The 11,527-nt window shown below is 38.1% G+C and overlaps 1 protein-coding gene across 4 annotated transcripts in view; it reads left to right on the plus strand.

The window, feature by feature from the left end:
• Positions 1–9,369, plus strand: part of LOC116579227 (cytochrome b5 type B) — a 36,248-nt gene extending 26,879 nt beyond the window's left edge. Inside the window, exons 4-5 of one of the 4 annotated variants that reach the window (XM_032324279.1) lie at positions 1,776–1,832; positions 4,682–4,867. In XM_032324279.1, the coding sequence (XP_032180170.1) occupies positions 1,776–1,832; positions 4,682–4,720 (96 nt within the window). In that variant the 3' untranslated portion in view covers positions 4,721–4,867. Of the gene's footprint in view, positions 1–1,775; positions 1,833–4,681; positions 4,868–5,683 lie in introns of those variants that run through there. The other 3 variants (XM_032324280.1, XM_032324277.1, XM_032324278.1) reach the window with 3 other exon arrangements.
• Positions 9,370–11,527: the final 2,158 nt, after the last annotated feature.

Consider the following 11,527-nt stretch of genomic DNA (forward strand, 5'->3'; position numbering starts at 1 on the left):
TATGAATATCAGCTTTTACTGTGACTACAGATTAAACATAACACATATATTACTCTATAATGCTTTCATGTAAGCCTTTCAAATTATCCCAGATTTTTTAATACTGACTGTACATTTTTGTTCCAAAATCATTGGTATATACGTGGATAAAGCATAAAAGACCATAGACTTCCTATTTTTAATGAAATTCAATTATTTCATGGCTACTGTAGTAGAATCTTTTAAAAGGCAACATTATAAATTAATCTGATATACACTCTACCATAATTACTACAAGCACCACCTTCCAAATTTATAAAACATTTGCTTTATTTCTCAAAGAGTGACTTGTAACATGTTTTAATTAATCTGACTCATGATGTTCTCTACTAGAAATGTCCCAGATAGCAGTAATCATCAAGGTCTCAAAGAAGTATAGTAGTTTATTAATGTGGTTTATCTGAAACTTCTTACGAAAGGTTATATTTGCCAGTAGTTTATTTGCTGCTTATTTCTTTTGGGTTTGGGGCATGTATTCATTTGCATGGCAGTGTTTTGGGTATATGAGATTAAAACTCATTTCATGATCTGCTCTAAAGTATCTACACCACAATGTAGGGTTTTTGGAAATTCTTGATTACTGAAAATTGTGGTTAAACAGAGTTAATATTCTGTGTTCACACTGGAGCATACTTCTGCATATTGGCAAAGAGGATATTTTGGGCAGTAGTAACCTATGTTAATGGGTTTGTATACTAAACCCTGCTAACCTCTGGTAATAAGTTAGCAGGCCTTTTGTATATATAGCTAATTAATGGACTCCAGAACTTCATTTGATATTTACTTAAGTTGGATTTAAAAATTTTGATAACAGCTTTTTAAGATATAATTCACATACCATCCAATTAATTCTTTAAGATCTCCCTGTCAGGGGGTTTAGTGTTTCCATAGAGCTATGCCTCCATAATCACAATATCAGAATAATTTTGGAACATTTTCATCCCTCCAGAAAGAAAGCATATAGCATTAGCAGTCATTCCCATTCCCTTCCAACTCCTTTGCCCCTGCTACCCTTCCAGCCCTAGGGAACCACAGATCTACTTCCTGCCTCTAGATTTGCCTATGCCGAACCTTCATACAAATGGATTTCTGTAATATTTGTATAATTGTGTTTTGTATCCTCATTTCACTTAGCAGGTTTTCTTCATGGTTCATCCATGTTGAAGCATGGATCAGTACTTCATTGCTTTTTATTGCCCAAATTTTGCTTTTAAGGTTATTTTGATATTTTTCCCCTTAATTCCATTCTTCCCGTTTCATTGTTACACAAGCTGTAGGGTTTCTACTCCTAATTATGACGGTTTCCAAGAGTAACCATTTCATCTCTATAAGCCACGAAGAAACCATCTGCACACGCTAGAGCATTTCACAGTTGATCTTTTTTGACCCAAGTTTTGATTTTTAAAATGTGTTTTCAGAAAACGTGGTCTTGGCTACTGCCAGTGGCAAGCCCAGCTGAACTGGGCATATCGTTGTGACTGTAGTTAGTTCAATATAGTTTGTATCAATACCACTTTTTTTTAACATCTAAAAACGATCAGGCCATTTTTCGGTGCTCTCCTTGTTCTTCAGTAGGAAGTACCAGTATGTTACCAGAAATAGAATTCTTGGTCCTCCCAGCACATTAGGTGTATAAACCTCAAATTGCATGAAAGATGAAGTTCTGTTTTAGCTGCCAAGTTTATGTAGATATTCAGGAAGATTTGCATACTCTCTAATCTTCTTTGTTTTTCTTGGTTACTTTTGAATGTGAATCTTCTTCAGGATCCTTCGAAAGATGCCCCGTGCAAAAGGTTAGTATATCCTTAGTGGACTTCCTTATGCTCAACATAATGTCTGGCCAGAGATTCTTCTGTAAATATACATGTATAACATAACTTCAGAACACAGTTTGACTTGGGAAGAAAAGTGGGGAATATAGTCCAGGGTATTGTGAAAGTGTTGTGTGGTGACAGAGGTTAGCTACACTTGTGGTGAGCGCGGCATAGGCATAAACTTGTCGAATCACACTGTGTCATACACCTTAAACTAATGTAGTACGGTGTTACTATATTTTCAGATATGTGTTAACTATATTTCAATTTTTTAAAAGTACAGTTCAACAGCTAACTCTCTTTTGGCCAATATTACTGCAGATTCAGTAGTTTCTTATATTTATAAAACTAATTTTGACACTTCATTTTGAGTAATCTCAAAAGTTCATGCTTTGAAGTAATATTTAAATCACGTTGTGACATAAATTGGAATCACATTCGGTGAGAGGCCAGTGCAGGGACAAGTAACTGCTGTTAAGTCAAGCCAACAGTCTCTGTAGCTGAGCCCCATTGTGCAGCTTCCACTTAAAACTTAATCTCATTTAATCCTTAAAACCACTCTGTAAGGTGGGTGCATTTTATAGTAGGAAAAAATGTGTGTTGCACGTGTATTCAGGATTTTTTCAGTGGTTACTTCAAATATCCCTTGCTGTGGTTTAGGAATACAATAGTATGAGCTCTGAAAGGTATACATTTGCCATCCCTTAAATGTTCTTGAGATGATTCTGGAATCCTTGGCTTGTAAAAAATCTTGATATTTTATATTTATATTTTATATTTTATAAAACTGTTTATACCTTTCTGAGGGTTTCAGAGAAAGTGAGAGAAAATGTTGTGTTCTTCCCTCCCCCCATAAAAGTATAGCCTCTTTTTAATTCGTAGTGGAGGACAAAGAATTTAAAAAATTTAAACTTCGAGGAGACTATTAATAAATTTGCCTTCCTTAATATTAAGGTCTAAGGCTCAGCCAAAGACTCCGGAAAGAATTTGGAAACACAAGCCATAAAGTTGCAGTATTCTTAGGCTACACATAACACTCGTTAAGAATTATCATGCAGGGATGCCTGGGTGGCTCAGTCCAACCTGTGTCCAAGATGGACACAGTAAAGTGTCCAGCTTGGGTTCAGCTCAGGTCATTGTGTCATGAAATCAAGTCCAGTGCCGGGCTCCATGCTCAATGGGAAGTCTGCTTGAGATTCTTTCCCTCTGCCCCTGCCCCCTTTCATGTGCTTTCTCTCTCTCTCTCTCTCTCTCAAATAAATAGATGCATCTTTTTTTTTAAGATTTTTATTTATTTATTTGATAGACAAAGATTACAAGTAGGCAGAGAGGCAGGCAGAGAGAGAGGAGAAAGCAGGTTCCCTTCTGAGCAGAGAGCCCAATGTGGGGCTTGATCCCAGGACCCTGAGACCATGACCTGAGATGAAGGCAGAGGCTTTAAGCACTGAGCTACCCAGGCGCCCCAAATAGATGCATCTTCAAAAAAAAAAAAAAATTATTATACAGAATACATAAAGAATTCCTACAAATCAATTTTAAAAATTTAGTAGAATATGAGAAAAAGACTCCAACAAGCACTTCACAGAAGAAGAAACCCAGATATAGGCACACGGAAAAAAAAAGGTTTAATTTCATTTGTTTTCAGAGAAATGCGAATTAAAATCATAAGGGAGGGGCGCCTGGGTGGTTCAGTTGGTTAATTGTCCAACTCTTGGTTTCTGCTCAAGTCACCGTCTTAGGGTCGTGAGAACTAGCCCCTAGTTGGCTTCTTGCTCTGTGGGGAGCCTGCTTGAGATTCTTTCCCTCTCCCCATGTCCGCCATGGCTTGCACATGTACATTTTCTCTCTCTCAAATAAATCTTCAAAAAATAATAAAAGCATAAGGTATATTTCCCGATGACCAGGTTGGCAAAAATTGAAAATTCCACAAACAAGATAATGTTGTTAAGGAAGTGGATTGCCAAGGTTCTTAACCCCTCTTAGGGAAGCATAAATGGGTATAGTCACTTTGGAAAAGAGTTCGGCATTATCTAGTAAATTTGGCAATGTTAATAACTTTTGACCTAGGAATTCCATTTCTCAGGATTTATTCAAGAGAAATGGGTGCACAAATATGCCAGGAAACACATACTAGAATATTCATAACAACATTATTCAAGATAGCAAGATACTGGGGAAACAACCCAAATAACCATTCCTTAATAAAATGAATCCAAAAAATAATAGAATAAAATGACTGAATCCATTCTGATATATTAGTAAAATTCTGGTATATTCCTAAAGTGCAGTACTAAATACTACAAAGAATAAAACGAGTTACAACTATGTAACAGTAACCTGAGCAAATCTACAAAAGAGAGTTCTGTCTAGGCTAGGAAGTTACTGTTGCACCTAAAACTCTTTTGGTGCAGCCTAAATCCATTTCCTCAGTTTCTATCCCCAGTGACAGTTACGTATTACAAATTGTTTGAGGACTGGTGGTCAACCATTCTCAGTCTTTTGTATGGGAGAATTTCTCTTTCTGTGTTTTCCCAAGGAATCTACTGTTGTCTCTTGTGGTTCTCCAAGATACCTGAATTGATTACCTTTCTGGGGACATTACTTCAAAGTTCCCATGTGCCACAGTGCTGTCGGACCTGCCAATTCGCTTTACACAAAGCTCTTTGGCTGACATTCTCAACTTCTCTGGGGCAGCTTTCGACTTTACTTAAAATGTACAAAATGCCAGGCATGTTTAGGCAAGGAGAATCATTGTTATTACCGAAACTCAGCTGGTTTTATTGCCTTCAAAACCTTTTAATACCAAGGCTGTGTATGTTTGGACCAAGGAAAATTACACTTTGAAACGAACAGTGCTAATGAGCTGAATAGAGAAGAATTATTTTAAGGAGAGTGACGACTGTTGTGGAATTCTTGAGGAGAGTCTCTTACAGGACTTCTCATGTTAACTGCCATTTATTTGACATTATTTGACTTTGTTCCCTCCCCTCAAAGGTAGGTTGGTTTGTTTATCTATCTATTTATTTATTTATTTATTAATAGAGCGAAAGCAGGAGGGAGAGGCCGATAGAGAATCTCAAGCAGGCTCGATCAGGACTTGACCCCACCACCCCAAGATCATGACCTGAGCCAGCACCAAGAGTTGGTTGCTTAACTGACTGAGCCATCCAGGCACCCCAAACTTTTTTAAGCCAACTGCCATTTATTTAACTTTTCAGTATGTTCTGTATGGATGTGTATCCTTGTTAGTGTCCAAACTTAACTAGAGATTAAGAGGATGGGTCTGGAATCAGACTGGTTGGCTCAATTTGCTTCATGATTTTGGGTGCAAGGCTTGTATTCTCTGTGTATATAGAGTAATAGTAGTACCTATTTCATAGGGTTGTTGTGAGGATTAAATTTAGGAAATATATGTGAGACAGATATAACATTGCCAGTAGTTGTATTAGATGATACTGTTTCTAAATTTGTGACCACATCTATAAAATGGTGGCCTTTTTCCTCTTTAAAAATGTTGATTGTAGATTATGTGAATAACAAAGCCGACCGCTACTTGTCTTTGTAAAAACATATAAAGAGGCGTATGTATGTATGTATTTTTTAGTATTATACTGTGCATTCTGTTTTTAATCTTTTAAAATTATTGTTTAATATTATCATGCCAGTCTAGATTTTTATTTTTTTCCTGTTACTTGGTTGATAAAAGCAGTTAAACTTCCCAAAGTAAATCAAAACTCTTTGCTCATAAAAATATTAAAATGTGGTTGTTGAAAGATAGGAAATGTTTGGTATCAGGTGTTCACGGCTTCATTGCTTTCCCCCACTTCTAGTTGCTGGTCATACTGGATTTTGCCTATCATAGGCGCTATTGCCTTAGGTTTCCTGTATCGTTACTACATGGCGGAAAGCAAATCTTCCTGAGGAGACCATGTGGAAGTTGGAAAGCATATCCATTGGGAGTGCGCGCTAGAGACTTGTTTGGAGGCCCTCTTCTCGAATCCTGCCGGGTGTGTGCTTCCCCCTTGGAGCCCAGATGGTTGGCCAGACATCCACCCCAGACCTGGGGCCAGTGTCCTCCATTTCCCAGAGCCTTACTCCCACAGCACCTGCTCGTTGTTCTGTGTCCCTGCCAGTGGCCCCTCTCCGCTGGCTTCACCAGCCCCTTTGTGTTTCCAAACTTGGTTTTATAATTACAATCCATACGTCCTAGTGACATTGTACTTTGGTAAAAATGCCTGCTTTCCAGTTCTTTGATGTATATTAGATATTCTTAACAGGGCAACACACTCTGGTTTTGAGATTTTCCTTCTTCCATTTTTCTTTGAAGTAAATATATATGTATGTATATATTTAGTTCTGACTTAATTCTGTTATTTATCATAAAGGGTTTAATTAATGAAGTAAAGTTGCACACCTGTGACTTAAAACACACCTGCCAAATGATCTCGTTCCTTTTTTTTATTTGTTCAAACTAGGAAGGACCATGAAATACCCCCACCCCCACCCCGAACTAGTGCAGCAGGTAGCTCTTGCTACCCCCCAAGTCCGCCAAGTGGTGCTGGGCAGAACCGTGCTTCCATTGTATTTCTTGAAAGTGGAGAGAAAGAGGGAAGGGGAGAGGTGAATTGGGGTGATGGGATGAATTCCTAGTCCTTTTTCTTTCACAAAATATTGAAGACACTACTTTAGGACAGGAGTTTAGGAAAAGCACCAAAGATTTCCTTCTTTTCTTTCCTTTCTTTTCTCTTTTTACCCCCAAAGACTTTGTGCCCTACTTTCATGTGGCACCACTTTCTAGCCGACTTCTTTCTTCCCCACAACTGTCTTATTGGTGAGATACAAATTTATATAATTCTCTCTGTAGAACTTTACCAGGGATTTTTTTATTGATTGATTAGCAAAAGTTTTCTTTCTCTGTTTTACAAAAGCAAGAGAGTCCAACTTGATCAGAGATACAGGATCAGATCTTCTGTTAGCCCCAGTAAATGAACTTCAGCAGTAAAGTGGCCTTTGAAAGGGGGAGTGCGTGACAAGAGAATGTTTTCCATTTCATCCGGGTTTTACCTCCATGGCTCCTATTTGTGGTTTTGTTGTTTTTCCATTGAGGGGGAAAAGAAAAAAAAAAACAACCAACGAATAGTTCTATTCCTTAGATGAGTGTTTAATTGAAGAGCAGGTCATTATTTAGAATTTCGTGAGTGTTTCTTCTTGGTTCAGGAATTTCTCTGGCTTATTTGACTTGACTTTTTTCCCCTCTGTGGAAGAACCTGAGGAGACAGTGTACAGGCTGTTTTCTGCCAACAACTGTTTGTGTGATTTTTCTCCCCATCTTTTAAGGATTACCAGCCTGCTTCTGAGCCGTTGTCCTATGCAGCAAGGAGCAGCTTGGTTCCAGAAAGACCATGGACACTACTCAGTATGTGTCCCTGCAAAGCAGTGTCTGCCCATGCAAACTATTTAAGAGAAGGTTCAGCCCACGTCTTGCAGTTGAGTGAATTCAGAATTCATCAAAATAATATTAACCTTGTATTTGCACGCTTGGATATGATGTTCTGAAGAAATTTTAAGGGATTTTTGGCAGACTTTTATATATCAGGGATGTGGGAATAGTCAAACTTTTATCTTTAGAAAATATTTTATATAAAATGCCACTTTTAGACACTTTATTGAGAAAAACCTTTGTTATTATGTAACAAAAGTGGTGTGACTATTGATGGTTCTCCCATTTGAAGGCATAAGGAAGGGCTGCCTTGAATAAAAATTGGTATATAATTGCTATAATAATTAAGCTGCATGATTACATGGGCCACATTGGGGTAGAAATAAAGAACAAAGGAGTATTGAGGAGCTGGAAAGGGAATGTTCAGGCTGAAACTAAGCCAGCAGATAACTTGGATCAATTAAAAATATGTTGGCAGTCTCCAAAATGAAATGAAAAACATCTGGCTTATAAGAAATGTTAAAGAGTGATAGTCTTAAGTAAAATTGGTGGGGTGTTTTTGTTTTTATTTTTGCTTTTGTTTTTTAGGGCAAACACCAACACAAAAGGTATGTTTTTCTATGTCATATTGGTTGTCTTTTCCTGTTTATATCTGGACTTGTTTTTACTTGGAGCCAGAAGAAAAGATTCTCAGACTTTGTCTCTACCGTCCATGAAATCCATCCAACACCCAGGGCTTCTTTTGATCTACTCCTGATGTTACTTTGTATTAGAAAAAACCCGTTTGGGTCCTTTCACTGTCTACATCAACAGCTAGGCAAAAGGTAGAGCTGGTGTGCGAATTTGCAGCGGTTTTTCTAAACAGTAAAATAATACAGTATGTTAGCCAAGTCCATCAAAAAAGACTGTTTTAAGAGGTAAGCTCAAATTCTCGAAACAATCTGGACATCGGCTGGTCACGAAAACCCTTCTGGAGAGCACATGGAGCCAGATGCTGTTGGCTGACGGGGCACCCGAGAGCTGGTCTCTGGGGTGGTAGGTTGTTCGTTCCCGAGGAGGACCCGACTGCCGCCTCATACTATGCTGTGCACGTGATGGCTGGAGGTGACCAAAGGAGGAGATGAGGGAAAACGTGTGCCACCCACATGGGGATGGGAGTGCCAGGTCTCCAAAATTTGCTAGCCCCTGTCCCTTAGTAATTGGTTTCGGTGTCTAAACAACTCCACGTCTGTAAAGACGAGGAGCGGTGGGGACAAAGGTGATACGGCGTTAGTTCTTTTGCGACCTCTTAAGCAGAAACAAAAATTCATTGGAACCTATAATTTGAGCCTTTCAAGTTCCTTTAGCAGTTGCCATAAGTGCATATGTTGTGAGATAAGAGCATTGTTGAGTTGATACTCATGGAATTCCGATGTGGAGCAATGAGAAATGCTTTATATTTATAGGCCAAGTATATCATTACTTATGGTATCTGGTGCTTCAAATCTCAAGTGATACCTATCTGGTTAAATTCCATTTTAGGAGATTGAAATGCAGAACATTAACGTTTATTACTTCCTTCCCTGGGAGAAATGGAATCAGACATGTCTTGTCTCAACAAGAGATTTTTTTTTTTAAACCATTTCATTCTGTTGCCAAATATCACAAAAGTAATGGGGAGTTTAGTTCACATTTGGCTGTTGTTCTCTGAAAGGGCCTGGTTTGGAATTTGTGGGGGTGATTGCAGAGGGAGGTTCCAGAAAGCAGTGAGAGGTATTTGTCAAGTTACCTACCAATATCTAGCATCTTACTCCTAAGTTTTAGGAGCTGCTCTTTTCCTGTACCTATATTCTTCTACATGTGCTCGTTCAGCAAAATGTTTATGATTATTTAACTTCCTTTCTTTTTACTTCACCCTCAACTGTGGATGAGTAATATTAACATTCCTTTTGTGTATTCAATAATGGAGTTTGTTTACCTATTTTATTTCAGCATATTTTGAACAAAGATCTTTGTCTCTTTCTGCTGGAATGTGCACACAGTGAATGTTTGTTAGAACTACACACAATAAAGATACTGTTTTCCTTTTCTTGCCCTGACTACAGTTATTAATTTTTATTTATTTATTTATTTTTTAAAGCAGAAGTGTTGGCTCTGTAATCCTTAGGTGTTCTGGAAGAAAGGAATTTAAGAAGCATGAAAGTCACCTATCTCTGTGCAAATAAGGTGTTCAGTGTAACTTGATGGGGAGTTCTGTGGTTCTTCAATATTTCTGCTGTTCTCTCTTTGAAGTTAGTTGCGTGGTTGATAATCACAAAAGGCAAAAATTTAGACTTTTACTGTGTTAATGGACGTGAAGTGGCAACCAAGTAGACCAGTTGGGAGTTCTGTTTTTATTGAAACCATCTGGTAAAGAGAAGCCAGTACAAGGCAATAATATTTTGTTATCTGCAATGCCAGTCTTCAAATGATTGTTTTTCTTGGAAATAGCTAAACTGTTGGGGAAAATTAAACATTCAGATTGAAGTTCTAGCGACCATGTTAATTAAATAAGGGAAATAAACAATTCTTATAATTACCTTTAAAACATACTGATAGCCTTCTAACATTACTAATGAGACATCGTTCATTCGGGTTTGGTTATTTCACTGTCACATGAATTACCAACAGGAAAGGGTAGGCCCATTCTTACTGCTTTTTGAATCTAATGTTTAATCCCTAGTCGTGATAATTATTATGACTGACTCTTCATGATACTGAGTATTTGGCAGGTGCTTGGCAAGTGCTGATTTATTCTTGAAAGCCTGAGGTAGAAGATTGTGATTCCATTTATATAAATTTAAGGTAAGAAATACCCACATGGTCTACGAAACTGTTGGTAATTGTAGGTGTTTGGGGTAACCTAACGTTGATGAGCTTAATAGATATCTGTAGTATGTATTGAAAGGACTGCTTAGCTTAATCACATATATTCCAGCATTTTAAAAACTTAATTTTTTTTAAGACCTTTTTTCCTTAAGTAATCTCTACATCAACGTGGGACTCGAACTCACAACCCCGAGACCAAGAGTTGCACTGTTCACCAACTGAGCCAGCCAGATGCCCCTAAAAAACTGAATTCTTAAAGACTAGAGTTGCTGTCAAATGAGACATGAAGATACAGCTACAACACTCTTTATCATTTATGTGCCCCCCCACACTACATGTTATGCAGTACGTGTGATAGCATTTCTGATCCATCCCCTTATAGCATCCTTACACAGTAGATGGGGATATTAGAATTTTTCCAACAACTGGCTTAAGGCCACACAGCTAAGATGAAAGCTAGAATTTAGATCCAAATCTAGCCCTAAACTCTCCATCTCCTCTGTTGATGGTTCTCATATAAAAAATAAGCTTCAACTGTGTAAGAGTTAATAATGTGCTTGGTATATCTATTACTGATTCCTATATATAGGTGTTTCTGTGTACTGTCAATGAAATGGATCAGTAATAATCAATTTTTCTGAATTAGTAGATTACTGAAAAATAGCCACTGTCTTAGGAGTCCCTGAAAAATCTTGGTTGTTGAAGAGATGCTGTTGTTTCACTGGAAACAACTTACTTTAAATGATCCTTATAGGGATGCCTGGGTGGCTTTCAAATGTCTGTCTTCAGCTCAGGTCATGATCCCAGGGTCCTGCAATGGAGTACCACACTGGGCTCCTTGCTCAGTGAGGAACCTGCTTCTCCCTCCCCTTCTGCCTGCCTCCCCCTACTTGTGCTTGCTTTCTGTCTATCAAATAAAATCTTAAAATAAAATGGTCCTTGCATCCCTTGCAAAAAGAGTTTCTTAAAACAGTTAATGCGAATTTAGATTTGAACTACATTATTAGAAACAACTTTTTTAAAAAGATTTATTTATTTATTTTAGAGAGAGAGAGAGCGCATGTGCAAATGAGCACGGAGAGAGGCAGAGGGAGGGAGAATCCTGAAGCAGACCCCATGCGGAGTGTGCAGCATGATGTGGGGCTCAGTCTCTAAACCTGAGTCATGGCCTGAGCTGAAACCAAGAGTCAGATCCCCAACTGAGCCACCCACTTGCCCCTAAATTTATAGTTTTTAAGTGGAAAGTAATTGATAATTGGTGGGCTCGAAAGTAGCCTCTTCTGAACCTTCTCTACAAATCATGTGGGTATCTGAGAAGTGGAAATCCTTTAATTTATGTCACATATCCTGTGATTTCTAGCTTTTGAGATTGTTACATCGTGAAAAG

Source organism: Mustela erminea, chromosome 19 (genome assembly GCF_009829155.1).
Source record: "Mustela erminea isolate mMusErm1 chromosome 19, mMusErm1.Pri, whole genome shotgun sequence".
NCBI classification, from domain to species: Eukaryota; Metazoa; Chordata; class Mammalia; order Carnivora; family Mustelidae; genus Mustela; species Mustela erminea.